Below are 20,396 nucleotides of genomic sequence, written 5' to 3' on the forward strand. Positions count from 1 at the left end.
GCTTTCCCTGAGAGGGGAGGCTTACGGCAGCTCGGGATTTTTAAAAGGTGTTCAGAATTTATAATTGCTCTAATTACAAAGAAAACTTCATTAAATTGCGTTTATATTTCATTTAGCTATCAGAAACTCGCTTTCCGTTCGACCCTGTCACGGGTAAATTTCCTTGTAGGCTCTCTCCACCATCTTGCGATAATAGAACAGGCCAAAATCCCACCCACTGTTGAATAATTCATAAGCTGGTAGTACATTATTCAAAGTTATCACGTGATAGGTGTCAATCACTTGGGGGCCGTTGTTGTAAATTGACGGCCGCCAAAAAGCGGCAGCGTCCGTTGACGAAGAGTGACAGATAAGGTAAGATGTCAGTCAATGTCGCCTAAACCCCACAACCACGAATTATTTAGGGACAGCGAGCCAGCATACGCGGCTAAGTCAAACCTTTTCATTTAACTCTTTAGCCAGCTTCTTTGGTTATTTTTGAGTGGGGGTTAAAATACCCTCCGAACTACTGGGGTGATGGGAAACGGGATTGTCTGTCATGCCCCAAGCTGAAATCGATCTGGGCTTGAAGCGGACATAATTCAAAATGGAATAGATCGTTCTTGTTTTAGTTCGGCCCTCTCGTTTGTGTATATAGATGACATTTGTAGGTGTTAGACGCTGTCAGATTTATTACGGCTGTTTTCCATATGGTCTGATCGTATCCAAATGCCGATATCAACTCAGATTTGACGCCTTCAAGCCCGACGGATCGGATCGCCTCGCACAACACTCCCCACAAACGCGCTGCTGCTCCAGATTCTAACTGCAAGCTTTTGTGCTTTGTTGCGTCGACGACAAGCGTCGGTTGTGTGTGATTTCCACACATTTGCAAACGCGTAGCTAACAAATCGTAACAGGATCTGCTTTGCCTTGAAACGCATGAACGTCACCAAGGCGTTCTGCGATTCATCGAAGTCCCGATCAAGTAATTTTGGCCCAGTGTTGCCGGCGAATTCGCGGGAATTTGTAGCGAAGTGAGTGGCGATGTATCCAATATGGCGATGGGTGGACACACAGCGTTGCAAGGCAGTGTTGTGTTGCGTTGTGAATGTATACTTTGAATAAACTACCGGTCACGTACCCTGCCGCTTCTGTTTGTGATGCCGACTTTGACACGGCGAAGCCCTCCGTTACGCTTCGGTTTGCGACAGGAACCATGAAATCGTTCGCTCGCTAATCATTCGACCCATCTCTCGAATTTCTAAATCGTTCATCAAAGAAGTGGAACCGAACATGAGGCTCTGCTGTATTCGCGGTAATTTTCCGATTGTGAAAATCACGGAATTTTCAGTGCTGGTAGCACGTTGATGAAGGCAGAACATACGCGAAGTGGTATAAACAGCATATTACTATGTTACCGAGTGTGTTCATGAGTTCAATTATTTTTTTAGTTTTCATGAATAGTACAATGGTGATCGAATATTATGCAGTATGAGGAACAATAGGCGTATTATATGATTGCCTAAAGTTCACAGTTAGGAGTCTAACTTGTCAACTTCCACGCGTGTTCGAAATCAATTAGCGCCGGCCTAACTTGCCCGTGTTTGAAACAGCAAAATCCGCGAAATGTGTGGCCAGCGTGCTGTTGAGAGCATCCAGGGCACGTACGAGCTGTTTTTGCGTTGGCCTGGGCATTTCATGGAATCTTGGTCACCAGATCGGAAGCCCTAGAAGTTTGCAATTTTACACACGGAGCTATCTGGGGCTCGAATGTCGTCTCCTATGCATTGTTTTGAGCAAAACAATTAAAAGAGGGTTCAATTAACCGATTATGTAAACCACAGCAAATGCTAAGGCCAAACTTTGTTGTTTTCAGGTACATTTGCATAATGTTTTAGCACAACACATAACAGAGGCTGTGAATGCATCAGGGAAAGGAAAAAAGTGGGGTTAATAATACATTACATTAATACATAGTTTTTGCCAAATCGCTTAAATATTCTTGAGTAAATTCTGAAAGCCAGCGTAGTTTCAGTCTTGAAGTGTTTGAAATATCAGCATAAATTGGATAAAATTAGGAATTTGATGGTTCAAATCAATCTATAGAAACAAGCGCTGACCACATCCGATATGAAACCACCCTCTCTAAAACAAACATAATGCAATACACATTGCAATAATTTATTTCATTTTTGTTGTGCTACTATCCTTGTAATATACAGATGCTGAATTGAAAATTTGGATCAAAGTTTTTGCAAATCAGAAACACAGCTGCCTTTGATTTTTTTGGTAGAAAATTACCGGACATGTAAGGATTTGCACTAACTTGCAGGAAGTCACTCATGGTGTGGACAAAATTTAACAGTGTTTTATTTAGGTTGGTACCCCCTTTTACGATTCCGAAGTCAAATTTATTGAGGCATTCCCCTCAGAACATATCAATGCAATCCTACCAGAATACGTCTGATATGGCGCAGCAGGGCCTGCCAAACCATCTTCCTAAACCTTGGAAGGAACACTTATTTATATCATGGACATGGGTTGTCAAACCTCACTGCACTGCCAATATTTGGCATTCTTGACTCCTTGGATGGCTTAAGATACTTCCAGATACTTTCCGACCAATGGAATACTATTTTTGGAGAAGCATATATCAGAGATCTTCAGACGAGTTTCTAAGCACTTCTTTCCATTTTGTGTGAAATGTACTAGCTTTAAATGTGAAATTTAAGCTTTGGTTAGCCGTATTTGTGATGCCCACATTAAACGTCCAAACAGCCTATGTGACCCAGCTTGTTTCACGTTCAACAGTTTTGAAGTAATGCAATGAAAAATGATAGAAAAATACCGGATAGTGGACAGTCGTGTTTCATTTATGACTCAAATCACAGACATTGCTTTACCCAAGAAAGAAAACACACAATTTTTAATGTGGCCAAAACCTCTGTATCTGCTAAAATCAAGGATTACTGAAAATGTTATCATTGAGAGGAAAACCTTTGACCACCAGGAAAGAAAGATTGACCTTTGAACTTGCTGACTCAACAGATTTATGAAAACAAACCCCTACCAGACTTATATTCTGAGGGCAGCTTCCATATTAATAAAATAATGTTTGTGAAATTTGAATTTGAATTAATTGTGATCGATGATAGATTTCGATAATATAAAGTGTATCTACATGTACATACAATAATTAATAATTAATTAAATCAGTTTTGAGAAAAATGCATCATACACATCTGTACGTTGAAATGGATTCAAGTTTTCTCTCTCCCGGCCTCCCCTTAGCATTTGGTAGAATCCTATCGTGTTCAAATGACGAGAGTAGACTTAAACACAGAGAAATGGGGCTGCAAAGGGCTGAATGCTAACACAGAGAAATTGGGGCTTACAAGAACTGAATGGCTACAGCATTACCTTGAGAAAATTCAAGCCAAAGGCTTTATTTTATTGATATTGACCCAGTGTTTGTGATCTGACAAAGCAAGGGTCTTTAACTCTCAGTATCAACCACAGAACGAGATTATGATATTTTTCCTGTTGACTATGATGCTCTCAGCTATGTTGCACATATTTTGATTATACCGCTAATTCCAACCCATGATTCAGCAGCGTAGACAGTTGAGTGAACCTCTGTATATGGTTTGACTTTCTTGTCTGAGTCAAAACATGCTTTCTTGTGCAGTTCACATGTAAATATATATGTGAATTTTTACACATATGTATTTTGTACAAATTTTGTCCCTGATAGTTAAACTTTCCGAGAGGAACATAGTTGCTATAGTGTTGATAGCTAGTTAGACAGCGATAACGTTTTGAATCCAGGAGTGATGCTATCGCTGGCGACTGAATGCACCGGATGTCAGTGATAGACAATAGCCAACTACTGGTTACCATAGTGATAAGTGGATCTCGGCAGAAATGTTGGCAAATTAAATCTGTTTTGCGTTCTGATTGGATAATACTGTGGTTCAGTAACATCCATGTGTTCATGTAGCAGGCTGTGTTTTATTAATGTAATCAGTTTACAAGCATTATGATCCATCTCAGTTTTAGAAACTGCCTTGCTTGAGTTATTGCTCAAGTCTTTGAATTCTGTCATTTTTCCTGCCAAAATTTTACTGCAACATTTTATCAATTTTTAGGAATTTTTGTGATAATTTTGGACCAAATGGATGTTATTTTTTCTAGGCTGCATTTCTTAATTGAAATTTTTCGAAAAATATGGAAAGAAATTGCCTGCATCTGAAAAAAAATTATCTAGGTTATATTTTGTAACAGCAACAAAATTAAAATATTGTTGCAAAAAAAAAAATTCAGAAAATACTATATTCAGGGGGAAGTTCATCTAAAACACTTGCCATAAATTTTGTTTGACAGTCAACTTTATCATTTCTATTTCATTCCTTTTAAAAGTGTAATTGTTGATCACATATCCAAAAAACGCCAGCTGTAGAAAACAGTTTCATTGGACGTATCAAATAAAAATGATCCAGTCAGCAGATTTTGATTTGTTTTTCTGTAAATTTTTGTCGCGAAAGTACCAGCTCAAACAGGATGGTATATTTCCATCGTACCCTAAGACTGATCAGAATTGGTCATTCTGGAAAATTTGTAAAATGAACGAGTAACTGTCTGAGAACATGATTTTGAAAATGGCTGACGAGGTTTAAAAAATCTGTTCTAAAGACGACAAAACAGCAGGAGAGTGATTCAATAGCAACCAAGACGTGAAAATATTTACCATCAGAAAACTTGTATCTAGAGCCATAGGTAGTTTGAACAAATATTAACCCTTTTCCTGCCAAGTTCATATTTCACCATCAGGTCAAGTTGGTGAAAACTAGTGAAGCAAAACATGTCCCAATATGGTACATTTTAACAAAAAAATTAAGATTTGAAGGTCCTCGACAACAGAGATACTGTAAACATGATTTTTGTAGACTAAAGCTGCTACAACATTCAAAGCCAAGTGGGTGAAAATGCCTATGATTTTGGCTCAATACTACATTTTACTGACTCGGCAGATGGGGAAGTGATACTGTCTGGCAGGTAAAACTTTAGGGTCAATGTGTGGAAGACTCATGTACATGTATCATTCTGTTATAAAACCTTGATTAAAAAAATTTGTTTGATAAATTGACACTTATCTCACTGTCGGGAAATGCAATGAAAAATAATTCTACTTGAATTACTAGATGTAGAAATTGTTTTTGAATACCAGTATAGCAGGAAAGGCATTAAAAGGTGAAAAAAGGACAGAAAAGTGTTGGAGGAGAAGAGGGGAGAGGTACATGTAATTTGTATGGTTGTGTATATAAAAAAAATCTGTTGAAATTTGCATTGGGTTGAAAATGTGCTGTGAGATTCTAACAAGACAATAAGTAGGGCTTAATCTCATTTGACTCAACATAAATGGATAAAAATCCATTATTATAAACAAATTTGGTCATCTGGTTGTGTTACTATCTCTTGCAATATCCCTCTATCAGCTGGGTTTTGTACATAGCAGTTTCCTCAGCGTTAGCCTGGCCTGTACATTTTCAGTTTGATTACCCTGTATCTGATTTCTTACAAGTCAATATGCCAGTCACAGTTGAAAAAGAAAAAATTTGCTTTAACCCCCCCCCCCCCCCCCACTTTTTCTTACCCTATTCTCCAAGTGCAATGTTCCTGCACAACCATCAAAGCCATTTGGATCAGCCCATCATAGCTGAGACAGGGTGAATTGCTATATCCCTGGTGTGAACCCTGCGTTTGACCTCATGGTATCCTCCGAGTCTGAAGTCTGTGTCTACATGCAAATGTTTGTCTCAGTGGCAAACAGATTTTGTTAGATCTTCTAAAAGAAGAATGATAAATTTATTTTTTAAAATTAATCAACAGAATCCCCATTACAAGTATTACAATCGTTAATTATTTAAGCAGTCATTAACCCTTTGAGTGCCAAAGTCAACTTTTGTTGCCTTCATAAAATATAGTGCAGACAATTTTTGTTTTCATATCAAGACAATTTCTTTTCAGATTTTTCCCAAAATTTTGATAAAAAATTGTAGGCAATGAAAAGTAACATCCTTTTGCTCCAAAATTACCAAAATAATTACTGAAAATTCATGAAATTTGTAAAATGTTACACTAAAATTTAGGTGGGAAAAATTACGGCTCTCAAAGGTTAAAGCTCTTTACCCTTTGAGTGTCAAAGTCTATTTTGTGGTCTTTATAAAATATAACCCAAACAAATTTTTGCATGTCAAAATAATGTAATAAAAGTATCCCAGAAATTTTGATCAAAAATTCTAGCCCATGAAAAGTGCTGCCCATTTGGTCCAAAATAATTATCAAACCAATTACAGAAAAAATCATAAAATGCGGTAGAATGATGCACAAAAATTTTGTAGCAAAAAATTACAGCACTCAAAGGGTTGATATTTTGAGTGTACAAAAATATCTCGCATTGCACTGTAATTGCTTGTTGACATACAGTCTTATTTCTAGAGCAAACGTTTCACTTTCAATAGAATTGAAAGCAAATGATGTGATGTGAATATGTAATGTAGAGACTGCTGTTGAATTATTGAGCTCATCGGACTACTTGGAAATGTTTATATGCTACCAAAATCTCATCATTTTTTGGTAAATCTAAATTGTAAGTTCTTTATTTTTACATGGGATGACAACAACAGTAGGTGTTTATTACAGATTGAGCGTTTGTATCAGATTGGCGAAATATGTTCGCTGAATTTGTGCACACATTTCTGAAATATGTTCAGCAATAAGGTGGAAGATTGGCGAAATTTATTTGCTATATTCATGCCACACATTCTGGGGGTACGTCAGTTCAGGAAAGCATTGAAAAATTCATGATTTTACACCGCGCTAAGGTGCTGTCATGTGACCTTGTGTTAAGCTAGAAAATGGCAAATAGTCGTACATCAATTTAATTTGTGTATGTGTATCTGCCATTTTTGATCTTAACACAAAATGATTGTTTTTTTTATGAATTTCATTCTTAGAATTGAATATGATATCATAAATCAGAATCATATACAGACAGAAAGTAATCTTTACAGGGACTGTAAACTCCTTGTTTTTTGACCTTGTGTTGTTTAGAGATCAAAATACCTTTGGTAGGGTTCATTCATAACTAGAAGTCGCACTGTTGGATATAAATAGAATCATTAATAAACTTACAACCTGTGGGATGATGAGGCTGTGTGGGCTGTCCCAGTGAATTGCAGTACCTCCCTCAGTTACATAACAGTGACAGGTAGATGGCAGCCGCTAATTGATGGGGAGTGATGACACAAGGGGGAACACCCACTGGCAGCCTGTGCTGTGAGTGGCTCAGGCTAGGTTGGACCACCCACTTAGATCGCTGTCACAGTATCACTTGCTGATATGGATGTAAAATTAATTAGTCATGGTCAATATAAAACTGATTAATATGCAACAATACCTGGGGCACAGTGTTGTTGGTTGCCTGGGGTTGGTTGGCCTCCAGTAGTCAGTTGTTCCCAAAACAAGGTGATATGAAAGGCATTTCTGGAACTCGGACAAATGTTCCTTGCTGCTTTTACAAACACCAGGTTCATTCCCTCCTTACCCAATGGAATATTGTTCAGTTGAATGTCTGTGTTGTGGCTATGACATCTCCAAACCATTCCAAATTCCTGTAGACATTTTGATTAGAGTATGAGCTCCCATGCAAAGACAATTGCAAGACTGCACCATGAAACAGTTTGGAGGGGGAGCTACGGCCAAGTGCTGAAGTCTGTGTTGATTCAGAATTAACAGTGTTACATCAAAATGTAATGTGTACAAGAAGGATGAATAATTTTGTCTCGAATTCCTTGTTTCTCATTTATGTAAAATAATGTTACAATGGAATAATCAAGGAGTCTGACACCATTTTGATTTGTATTGATCATGATGAATCTCTGTACCAAGAGTAAATTTAGTGAGACAATGTGTGTGAGAGAAAGGGGAGGCTGTATTTATGAAAATTGAACATGTGAATCTGTTGACCGATATTCATTCTGCAGTTTTCTATTGAGATGGTTTCTGAGTCAAAAAAATTAAGATTGCTGATGTGTAGCAGACCAGATTATTGAAAGAATAACAAACAGATTGCCTATTTGTTTGTTTGTTTATCGTTTGTTCATTCAGGAGAATGAAGAAAAGGATAGAATGATGCCGGAGCTGGCATATTCAATATTAATTGATGAGTGCTGTGGTGGTTTACATTTCCGTTAGACTTATGATTGTCAGTGACTGTATGAATTGACTCAGTGTGTAATGGCCAACAACAGGTCAATCAAGGTCACTGATGAAGTTTGACCTTAGAACAAGGACACGGGTTGAAAGGTCAATGCATGTGACTGCTCAGTAGGGTGTGTGGAGTTAATAACAATGTTCAATCAGCCGGTGAAAGAGAAAATAATGTGACAGAATTGTTTCTCTTCTCTACAGAAGGGTATATAATCATTATATAAAATTGATTTTTAGTAGCATAATCCAAACTGCAGTGTATGGAAAATACAAGACAAGCATTGCCTATTAAACCAGTCACGGTGTCACACCTTGCTGTAATTCAACCATTTTCACAAACAGTGTGCCCTCTACAGGTGATTTTGAACATTACTGACTCAAAAATCTTTCCTCGGCTGAAGAAAATATTATGTGATCAGATACTTGGCCTAGCATAATCTCTGAAAATTCACACAATTGAAGAATTTAGCACTTGAATAATTCAAAAATCCTTCTTGATAGTGAAGATACTAGCAGTTAAGATTACAAGTACACAGAAAAGTGTTTGTAAGATGTATTCTCGGTCAACAAAAAAAAATATACCAGCAAATTTATTTTTAATAAGTGAGTACAAAGGATTGCAATTGATATGATAACCAAGACCTGTGACCGCCATGTATTGTATCATTTTTATGTGACAATTTTCAACATTTTGTCTTCAAAAGGCTCTTATTCATTGGCAAGGAGTGAACAAGTCCAATCTCATAGATGGTTAGACGTGTTAGACGTAATGAAATTTCATTTGCTTCAATTCTTTGGCATGAAATACAGTTTTGAATAAATGTTTGCAGAAAAGCTGTGTGTAGTCTGACTATTTCTCAACATTGATATAATACAATAGCTGCTGATTAGTGGTATTACATCCCCTGATGAAAGTCAAATTTATATACTTTGTTTCAAATAAAGCAAATTTATTGAATAAAATCCGTTCTAGAAGATAAAAGAGTGCAAATTGTCCAGCAAATCCATATAATACATGTACGTGAGTGGAATCATGTATAAATTGTGTAAATAGTCACCCGCTTGAGGCCACACTGATAGAGATTTGTGCCTTCCAAACAGGATGCTATGAAATAGCATAGGTGCTGAATGAACTCTATGAAGCAGGGTAGATGTTGCATTTTGTGGGACCTATATCCCAGTATCATTGTGTATCATGGCTGTGATCATAGAAGTGGCAAATTTTGGCAAAATGACCCATTACGTAAGAATTAGCTTTTAACCCTTTTCCTGCCAGACAGTAATAACTGTATCACTTCCCCATCAGCCAAGTCAGTAAAAAGCGGTACTGAGCCAAAACATGACGTATTTTCACCCACTTGGCTTGGTATGTTATAGCATCTTTTGTCCACAAAAATCAACTTTACAGTATTATGTTTTCAACAGCCTTCAAATGTACAGTATTATGTTAAAATACATCATATGGAATATGTTGTGTTTCATTAATTTTAACCATTTTGACCTGGTGGTGAAATATGGACTTGGCAGGAAAAGGGTTAAAGAGAAAATATGAATCAGAAAGTGTGAAATATGGTCACTTGAGTTTGGATTATTCCTTAGTCATACCAATAACCAGTTGAAATAAATTATTTTGGAACAGTCCTGTCTGCCATGCCTTGCAAATTTTATTTATTAATAATTGAAAGTTTTCATATGACCTGTGTGCCAATATTTTGGAAAGGGTGAAAAACCAACATTCAGATTTTGAAAGTTCAATACTTTTATAAAAGATGACTTGCCGTTTATTGTCACCAAAGTCACCTGCATTGTCAGGGAACAAGGTCAGAGATTAGACAGAACAATACAATAAACACAAAGAAACTGTCAGACAGATCACATGACAGGTCTGTACCACATTCTTCTTAGTCCCTGATATATATCGCACATTATGTTTTACCAACTGAACTTTGACCATCCGGTAACCTCTGACCTTTCAGATATATTTATTGCCAAACAGGGTGCAAACTGTAAATTGCCCCGTCACAAGACCTGTAATTCCAGTGATACTTCTAATTTGTAAGTGCCTGACCGTAGAAAGGTCATGTAGTTCTTGGATGTATCCATTGCTGTAGCCAAAGATCTGAAAAATCACTGACAGGAAAAGGGCTAATTTTTGCATATCAAGCCAATTTTCTGCCAAGTTCATATTTCACAATCAGGTCAAGTTAGTTAAAACTAGAGAAGCACAACATGTCCCATTTGGTGTATTTTGACAAAAGGTTGAACATTTGAAGGCCCCTGACATCACAGATACTGTAAACATGATTTTTATGGACTAAAGCCATAGGCCAAATGGGTGGAAATATGTGCTTGGTTTCGCTCAATACCGCTTTTCCAGTGTTTCCCCTGGGTTCCAAAATCTTGTAGCAAATTTGGCTAGAAGTCCTAAAAAATTATTCGCCAAACCAGATATTCAATTAGCCAAGCCGATACCACTGATCACAAATGACGTCATTTCTTTCTCATTAATATGCAAAAATAAATATTTGCAAGCATTTTCCGTAAGAATGACGGAAATAAACCCTGTTAGTGCTACTATGGATACTAAAAGTAACACCAATTTATGGTTCAGATTACAAGGTGTCAACATCAGTCACACATACAACATAAAATTTGTCCGAATTCCAAGCGACACTTGTCCAAGTTAGGCGTATGCAACTATATTCAGTAAACCATGGAATCGCTATCGTGCGATACTGTACATTATCGCTACAGACAACGGCACGAAACCTGGTTCAGCATACTAGTTTTTTCAAACGAATCAGATATCCATTCTCGTAGCAGTTTGAAAGTAAAATACTCTCAGACTTGAGAAATATGTGCATTTTTTAGACTTCCAATACATTTGCTTTACGCTTGAAGTTTAGCAAGCGAAGCTCGGACAGCGCACAGCGTATCAATGGCGCTTGGGTCAGGGATCATCATCAAAGACGTCAGTGTGTATTCACAGCCAGCACACAGTCCCTCCACCAAACGGTCGGGAAACGCAATGTATTTCTATTGTCCTGATGCGCGTTGCGCTTCCGTTACACTGTTTATTCGCGTAAAGAGATTATAGCGACTTGGTCTAACATTAGCATAAACGATGACACCATTTTTACCTGACATGCAATGAACTAAAGGACAATGCGCATGCGTACATAGGCTGTGTTTCGTATTTACACGTGCTGGTTGCGTTTGACTGGACTACACTTGCAGTCAACACCAATGTAATCATTACGACCATGATTTCATTTCTCTTGATGACAAGACATCGATTTCAACACCATTCAGAGGAACAGAGTGAAGAGGTCTACAGTGTTCTGATTGTATAACTTTCAGTTTAAGTTAAAACGAAGTTCACATGCCCCGTCCGTGAAAACGAGTGCAAGGAGCCAGCGATTTTCGAGGACATAGGACATCGAAACAAAAATGACCTTTCTTTGATGTAAATTTTCCTATTCGTAGCGGCATTCGTAGCAGCATTGTTTTACAGCTACCAGGAGACCTGTGTGACACATCAAGCACATGGCTCGATAGGGCTTCATGACACGCCAGAAAAACCGCAATGGGGTTGAATCAAAACAATATTTTTCACGTAAAATTCCCGCCAATGGATACGTTTGATCACAAAAATTGCGTCGTCAGTGTATTTTAAATGGTGTTATACAAGTACAAAATCAAGAAAATCTACGTTAAATACCATGTAGTATGCAAGGCACAGCGATCAAAAAAGATTTCAAAGAATCGAACATCGACTCTGCGAGGGTCGCAAAAACAAAATGGCGTTCGGCCGAGTTTGGGTCATCTGCTTTTCTATCCTTCCCTTATACTTCGATTTGCAGTTATTGAATCGCTAAAATAAGTTAAATTGCTTTCAATCAGATAAATAGGTCCCAATCGAACTTATTTGACCAGTCATCAAAACGAAAAACCATGAATATTTCGACTCTTCACACAACGCGAACACAGATCGTCAGTGGACGCCATTTTCTAAATTGCAGAGCAAAGCATTACACAATAAACTATCAGTTTGCGTCTCATTATAAACCTTTATTCAAAAACTGGGTTCGTCAGTGTAATTTTAGGTATACTTAATCACAAGTACAGACATCAGAATGAAACAGGCCGTCATAATTTTGCAGTGTAGAGCGAACAAAAATTCATGTTCTCTCCTGACACATGAAAGACGCAATTCAATGAAAATGACCTACACGCGATAGCGAATACAAACGCCGATTTAGCGCTGAAAATCGATTGGGAATAAAAAGATCACCCACTTTCCTTATCAAGAAATATTGCTTATCGAGAATATACTGACGTTTCAAATAGCTTTACACTTTACGGCCGATTCAGGCCAGTTTCTTCGTCGAAGACGACACCACCGTACCCACTCTTTGAGGGGACGCTACAGCTGGTGTGACGTCATCAACAGCGAACGCCAGCGCAACGCGCATCCTACCAGCTAATCCCCTCGTTCGCACGTTTTGACAATAGCGTTTCCCGACCGTTGGTGGAGGGACTGTGGCCAGCTTCAATCATGCCATGGATCGCGGAAATCACGGATCATAAATCCAAATGTTCACGTCTAGAACAGAACCTAAAATATCAAATATATACCCTTTTGATATGGAACATCTTTTTGTTTCACTGACGATCAAGTTAAATGCTCAAATATCGCGACAAGACTTGCGTATTTATTTGCACGATGTGAACGCGGAACTAGGCCGACTCGACGGACGAGCGAGCGCTTCTCTGAAAGTCTGTATACGATGTCACGTCACAATACACCACGGTCCGTGATACACTGAAAATTGTCGCGAATTTATATTTAAGGAAGACAATTCACACAAGTTTCTAACGCCAGTAAAGGTATTTTCTTGTTGGCAGCAATACACCACGAACATTTTCGCTATTCAGGAGTGCCTTACTCGCTCTACGTTCTAAAAAAATGTCATGCGTATGCTTTGACCATGCATGCCGCTACCTTCCTTTCCAAATTCACGATCGACTTTCCTACATTGATCATAATTTTTCTTTCCATTTCATAGCTTTACTTGCACTTAGAATGTGTGTTGTAGGGGTGGTTCCCCCCATATTGGTGGAGCAGCCAAAGTCAAAAAGGAAAGTTTGCCGTTTTGCTTAGTTTCACCGTCACTACGATCCTTCAATTTAATTCAGTGTTGACGATGACATGGCTGTCACTGCACGGAGTTATCTGTAGGCACACATTGCGCGTAGTCAAACCCAAAACTTCGCAACATTTTAGTCAACTAGTCATGATATACATGTGGTACTATTGATTTGTAAGTTGTTTCGTTACAATTTTATTACCTTCTCGTGTCTATTTATAGACAGAGAAGGTATTAGAGTTGAAAACCAATATGCTGCTGTCAAGAACTTCCGTCTGTCAAGACTTCCGTCTGTCAAGATCCGTTGACGTCATGCCATTGTGATGGGTCATATCATAAACTGGTGGGGGTGTTCGTGGCTCAGGTTGAGGTGTGGGAGAACGATTTTGAGCTGTGACAAAAATCAAAAGGGACTTAGCGGCATAGCCACAGTGTTAAGCCTTTCTCCAAGGTTTCTTAGTTGACTACAATCTATTACAGACTACTGAGCTGACGTTAGGGGTACTCACTTTGTGTTTGCTCACTCTGTGAGCGCTAGTGTTTGGTACTGAGTTGCGTGGATATCCCCTCATGGCCTCACGTGATCTGGGCCTGTTGCATAATCTGCAGAGATGATCATATGCCTCCGAGTCTGAAAACTGTCATTGTGTAAGCCTGTCGGCATTTTCCTTGCATTTTTTCTCATTTAATTTTGCAAAATATCGGCGAATACCTCAATATTTCAAGATAACCCTTTCTTCCAATCGTTTCCTGGAGTTTCAGAGTCATATGAACGAAAATGAGTGAAAGTTTTAGACAGGAAAATCGGACGTCGGCCATGTTCAATGTTTACAGTACAATCAGAAGTTTACGTGTAGGAATTAACCAACAAACACAGGAGTGTTCATGATGCCCGCCCTCTAGAGGCAGACCTCCTATATGAAGTACACATTTGATGCTTGTGGAAAGCTTGACCACACAATGGAGCATTTAAACTTTTAGAAAATGACAAACTGAATAAGAAGGTATTCAGAAAATGTCAAATACTGAGGAAAATGCGCAAATATTCAAAATAAACAGGTTAACTGATTAGTCAGCTATAAAAACAATGAAAATGTTTATGATCAAAAGTTTTTGAGATGCGCACATTTTAACAAATACAGATTTTTAACATTATAAATATAAGACCAAACTATTTTTTCAGGGATGGGACAGGCTGGAAATGAGGGGTGAGACTGAGAGACAAAGGCACTCTTATGCTGCATGTGGATGCAGCCACACCATTTCATTTACAGCATACTTATTCACTGTGTTGTGTTCAAGTTCCATATTGTACTGACTGTCATACAAGGATAACATAAGCAAATCAAATCAAATTAGAAAAGGATCAATGCTGTTGTGTGGATTTTGCTGAACATGGCTGATATTTCGCCCTATATATTTGGTATCAAGCAAAGGCATATTTTGATGTCAAGTCAAAATTAACACTACATTGCTGACAATATATTTTAACGTTTCTGCATGAATTTTCTTTTTTAGCTCCCATAGCCATAGTATATATGGCAATGGAAGCTATTCTTATAGGCTAGGGAAATGTCTGTATGTATGTATGTCTGTATGTCTGTATGTCTGTGTGTCTGTATGTCTGTATGTCTGTATGTCTGTCCGTCAACATCAAAACTCCAAAACCGCTGTACATTTCATCTTGATATTTGGTGTGTACATGGATGATGGGCTGTAGATGAGATTTTGTTCAAATGAAGTTGTCATTGCCAAAAATATGCAAATTAAGTGAAAAAATGTAAAAACAGTCAAAATTGAAAAAACTCAATAACCACTGAGCAGATTACATGAAAAATTAGCATGTAAGTACTTTGGGCTGACATGAAATGATTGTGCACATCTTGGGTCAGTATCTTGGACTTGCTATTTTTCATGAATTTTTTTGTAATTTTCTCCCATTTTTGGTCAAAAAATCTCCTGCTCTGAAACCACAAGTCCGATTGATTTGAAACTTGGTATGGAAGTGCATAGGAGTGACCTTTCCCAAATTTGGGCAAATCGTGGTGAAATTTGCATATTTTTAGTTTACACGTCCATAGACTCCCATGTATAAGGCAGATCTCCATAGACTCCCATGTATAACGCCACGAAAAATAAAAATTAGTTTCTCATCGTATTCATATTGCAAAAAGGATGCAGTGACACAATTTTTAGTCCCCACAGATGAAGTCCAGTGAGCTTATAGATTGGGTCATGTCCGTCTGTTCGTCCATCCATAAGTCCATCCGTTCACGCATATATCTCGGATATTTTGACAAAATGTCATGTGACCTTGATGACCTTTGATCTCAAATATACATATTTGTCCATAACTCAGTAACCACAAGTGCTACAGCCTTCATGTATGGTATGATGGGACACCTTATGACGCAACATATTGTACCTCATTAATTATGTGCATATCTAATTTTGAGCGAGCCAATAGAGCTAGAGGTCTGATTTTTGGTATATAGGGATAACTTAGCAAAACAATTTTTTTGACAAAATGTCACGTGACCTCGGTGACCTTTGACCTCAAATATACATATTTGTCCATAACTCAGTAACCACAAGTGCTACAGCCTTCATGTATGGTATGATGGGACACCTTATGACGCCACATATTGTACCTCATTAATTATGCACATATCTAATTTTGAGCGAGCCAATAGAGCTAGAGGTCTGATTTTTGGTATATAGGGATAACTTAGCAAAACATTTTTTTGACAAAATGTCACGTGACCTCGGTGACCTTTGACCTCAAATATACATATTTGTCCATAACTCAGTAACCACAAGTGCTACAGCCTTCATGTATGGTATGATGGGACACCTTATGACGCCACATATCGTACCTCATTAATTATGTGCATATCTAATTTTGAGCGAGCCAATAGAGCTAGAGGTCTGATTTTTGGTATATAGGGATAACTTAGCAAAACAATTTTTTTGACAAAATGTCACGTGACTTCGGTGACCTTTGACCTCAAATATACATATTTTTCCATAACTCGGTAACCACAAGTGCTACACCCTTCATGTTTGGTATGATTAGACACCTTATGACGCCACATACTGTACCTTAATAATTATGCGCATATCTCATTCTGAGCGAGCCAATAGAGCTGGATGTCTGGTTTTTGGTATATAGGGATAACTATAGGAGAGAAATTATTTGACCAAATGTCATGTGACCTCGATGACATTTTACCTAAAATATATGTTTATGTCAATAAATAAGTGTTATGTCCTTTGTATTAGTAGGATGGGAGACCTTATGACAACACACGCTTTACCTCATTAATTATGCACACATCTAATTCTGGGCAAGCGAATAGAGCTAGAGATCTGATTTTTTGGCATATAGGGATTAATTAGCGATATAATTTTTTTATTCAAAATGTCATGTGACCTCAATGACCTTTGACCTTGATTATACATATATATGCATATTTCAGTAACCACAAGTTCTATACCCTCCAATTTTGATAGGATATTCGACCTTAAGATGTCACATCTTGTACCTCATTTATAATGCGCATATGTATTTCTTGGCTGGCCAATACTGCTAGAGGTCTGATCTTTTTTCCCGATTTAGAACCATAACTTAGACATGCCACATGTGTTTCAAATTGGGAACAACGACATAGACCTATGTGCCCATAGATATCAACATATACACTCCAGTGATACTTCTTAATGACCATATTTTCCTGCCCCATCAAGACTAATACTCCTATTACAAGTGGGGACTATGTCATTGTAAATGACTTGTTGAGTTAATGGTTGTATCACAGTATTCGATATATCTCATTCTGTATTTTTTCCATTTTATATTCTGAATAATTACATTAAACATATTTCACTGTCTCCAGTACATTTCATTTAAGTATTTTCACTTCATGCACTTTATCCCTTTCACACATGTTCAAATATCTGACCAGAGAACAAACACTAAATAGTCCAGGATGGGAGCTACAGTGTCATTGACGCTATTTTTAAATTATAGTATATTAGTACTTCAAACAGATTAACAGTTATCGTGATGTCACCCCATAATTTTACATCACAAAGACTGTAATTCTGCCAATTTTTTTTGTTTTTCAGTCATTTTATAAAATTTGCACTGCACAAGATGATTGAACAAATTGCAATGTTTGAATTTGTAAACTCAAAGAATAAAAATCCTTTGGTCACAAATTAAATTATTTTTTGAAAAGAAATTTACTCTTAAACACTTTTAGCATATATTCTTTACACGGTCATGTATTTCAAGGAAAATATGCCTATTAAAAACTGTAATTTCTTCACTTTCAATTTTTTTTCAATACTATGACAATTATCAGCCATGAGGTTATACAAACACAAGACCAGATAAGCGTTTTTCATCATTTCCACAGGACTCTTTGGAAAATCCATTAAAAACAGTTAAAAGTGACTGGAAATGATCACTTGGTATACATTTAATTTACAGATGCCAGGTTGTGTATTTCACATGCACTCAGGTCAGTAGGGAAGTGCGTCATTACTATTTTGGACTGTTAATTCTTATTTCTGAATTGTTTAACTTTTTCCACATTGAACTATCTTTAGGCAGTTTATACTGTAGCTTAGAATTTTTTTGATTGATGTATTTAATCATCTTTTGGGTTCTTTGGGTCCATATCCCACCTCATGGCCCTACATCATCAACTATTTACCAACAACTCCATGCCAACAACCAATTACCTGACCTGCCACACATTAGAGAAGGTACAGCGTCATTGACGGTATTTTTCATACTGTATGTGTTACAAATAGGATCTCCTGACGCATAAGGTCGGGGATGTACAGAGATAAAGCATTACATCTCAAATTGAATGCAGGACATGTGCGCGCGGACAAAGTGATGACGTCATAGTGCAATTTTTGATTCGCAAGTTTGGCTAACTTTTGCCAAAATCTTCTCGCCAAACGCTACTTTTTTCTCGCATTTGCGATTTGGCGAGCGGGCAGCGGAAACACTGTTTTCACTGAGCTGGCTGAAGGGGAAATGATACTATCTGGCAAGGAAAGGTTCAGTGAGAGAACAATGACCTCAATTGGGAACATCCCAATTGTAAGAAATTCAAGGAGCATGTCTATTATAGTGTATCAGTAATATGCCATCGGCAACTAGCAATACTAATCTTGTGTTTTGATGAAATTACAGGTTTCCTTCAGGACCTTCCTGGTCCAACAGTGAAGTCAGAGCCATGCAGCACACAGGGGGACCCGTACCCGTGTCCATCGTATCGAGTCACCACCACCAAGGCTTGGCACCCCCTGCCTACCAAGACACACAGGTGGTTCAGCAAGTCCAGGTATCGACTCCGCCCGCGGTGCAACAGAACACGAATGTACAGGTGCGACAGGTGTCAACGCCAACACAGTGTGTGACGCCGCAGTCGTCCCAGCCGCAGCAGACTCAGATGGTCCAGCAGCCGCAGGTACAGACGACAAGCGCAGTGGATATTCAGGCGCAAGGGGAAGCAGATAAGAGGGCGATATACAGGTCAGTGGATGTCATAACATTTCCAACATAAGAAGAAATGCATTTATGGAAAATATCTTCTTAGCCTTGAAAATACAGGACACATACTATCAAGAGAGATGGAATATTGTGAAGTACACCATCATGGTATTAAGTTGTTTTTTTTTACAAGAAGAACATGACTGAGACAAGATAACACTTATAGAGGATGGTGTTAAATTGTATAATGCATTAGCTCTCTTCCACTAAATTGTGGTACATCCACTATCAGAGTTGTAATGCCAGTATACTGTCTTTAACCCTTTTCCTGCGAGACAGTATTAAGACTATTACTTCCTCATCAGCCAAGTCAGTAAAAAACGGTATTGAGCCAAAACATGACGTATTTTCACCCGGTTTGCTTGGTATGTTATAGCATTTTTAGTCCAAAAAAGTAAAGTTTACAGTATTTATGTTTTCAACAGCTTTCAAATGTACAGTATTATGTTAAAATACACCATATGGAATATGTTGTGTTTCATTAATTTTAACCATCTTGACCTGATGGTGAAATATGGACTTGGCAGGAAAAGGGTTAAAATTGTAGAAGGAAGCAGGTTCATATAGGTTTGTTTAAGAAATCTTTTATTCAATTGTATAAGATCTGTGTGAACTGTAACTTCATTATTTTTTGTTCTGTATTAAAATCACTGTTCCTTACTATTCCACTCAAAATAATTTCAAAATGCCTAATGTTCAATTTGTCAACACAATCTGTAGTGTATATGTCAAATGTCTGGCAGACTACAACTCGTTTGTCAACCACGACATTTGCACATTTTCACAATGTGTTGTATTTGCAAGAAGTGTTACTGTTAGGTCCTAGTTGCAACAGAAACAAAGTGCCAAAAAACTGACGTATTTTCCGAAAGGCTGTATTTGTATTTTTGAACATGAATTTTCCATTTTCTCACTGCCAGGCATCCGTTATTTCCGTTGATGACGCTCTTGTTTGAGAAGTGTGAACAGGCCACGCAGAGTGCAGACCCTCCGACGTCGGCCAGTTTTGATGTGGACATTGAAACGTTTGTCAGACATCAAGACCAGGAGGGCAAACCGTTCTTCAGTGACGACCCAGAAGTCGATAATTTGGTAATTATGTGATATCAGTGTGTCATGTGCACCTGTGAGTTATTCCGATTGGACCAGCGCTCATGATGGCAATGTTAATTTACGGTAGTAGTGACAGACTGGTGGTAAAACGGGAGAGACATTAAAACTGATGCAAAGGGCATTTGGATAGATGTAAAATTGCGGACCACCTGCCTTAAGCGAACGTTTTTGCCCAATTTTGCTCTTTTTAGCATCTATCAATTACTAAAAAAAGTTGAAATTACAATCTTCTTCCCCCCCCCCCCTTCCATGTTACCTAAAATATGAGGGAATATTTTCCGAATGGGTCAACGAGGTTTATTGCAGAC

At 37.9% G+C, this 20,396-nt stretch overlaps 2 protein-coding genes across 2 annotated transcripts in view; both read left to right on the forward strand.

Moving 5' to 3' along the window:
- The first annotated feature begins 265 nt into the window (after positions 1-265).
- The window catches only part of LOC139127299 (homeobox protein PKNOX2-like), a 40,704-nt gene continuing 20,573 nt past the window's right edge, over positions 266-20,396 (forward strand). Inside the window, 3 exon segments of the mRNA XM_070693218.1 lie at positions 266-354; positions 18,616-18,957; positions 19,896-20,067. Coding sequence (XP_070549319.1) covers positions 18,659-18,957; positions 19,896-20,067 — 471 coding nt within the window. The 5' untranslated portion in view covers positions 266-354; positions 18,616-18,658.
- The window catches only part of LOC139127300 (nicastrin-like), a 222,620-nt gene continuing 219,836 nt past the window's right edge, over positions 17,613-20,396 (forward strand). The window contains exon 1 of the mRNA XM_070693220.1: positions 17,613-17,929. Coding sequence (XP_070549321.1) covers positions 17,869-17,929 — 61 coding nt within the window. The 5' untranslated portion in view covers positions 17,613-17,868. The remainder of the gene's footprint in view (positions 17,930-20,396) is intronic.

This window comes from Ptychodera flava, unplaced genomic scaffold (genome assembly GCF_041260155.1).
Source record: "Ptychodera flava strain L36383 unplaced genomic scaffold, AS_Pfla_20210202 Scaffold_30__1_contigs__length_3116999_pilon, whole genome shotgun sequence".
Lineage (NCBI taxonomy): Eukaryota > Metazoa > Hemichordata > Enteropneusta > Ptychoderidae > Ptychodera > Ptychodera flava.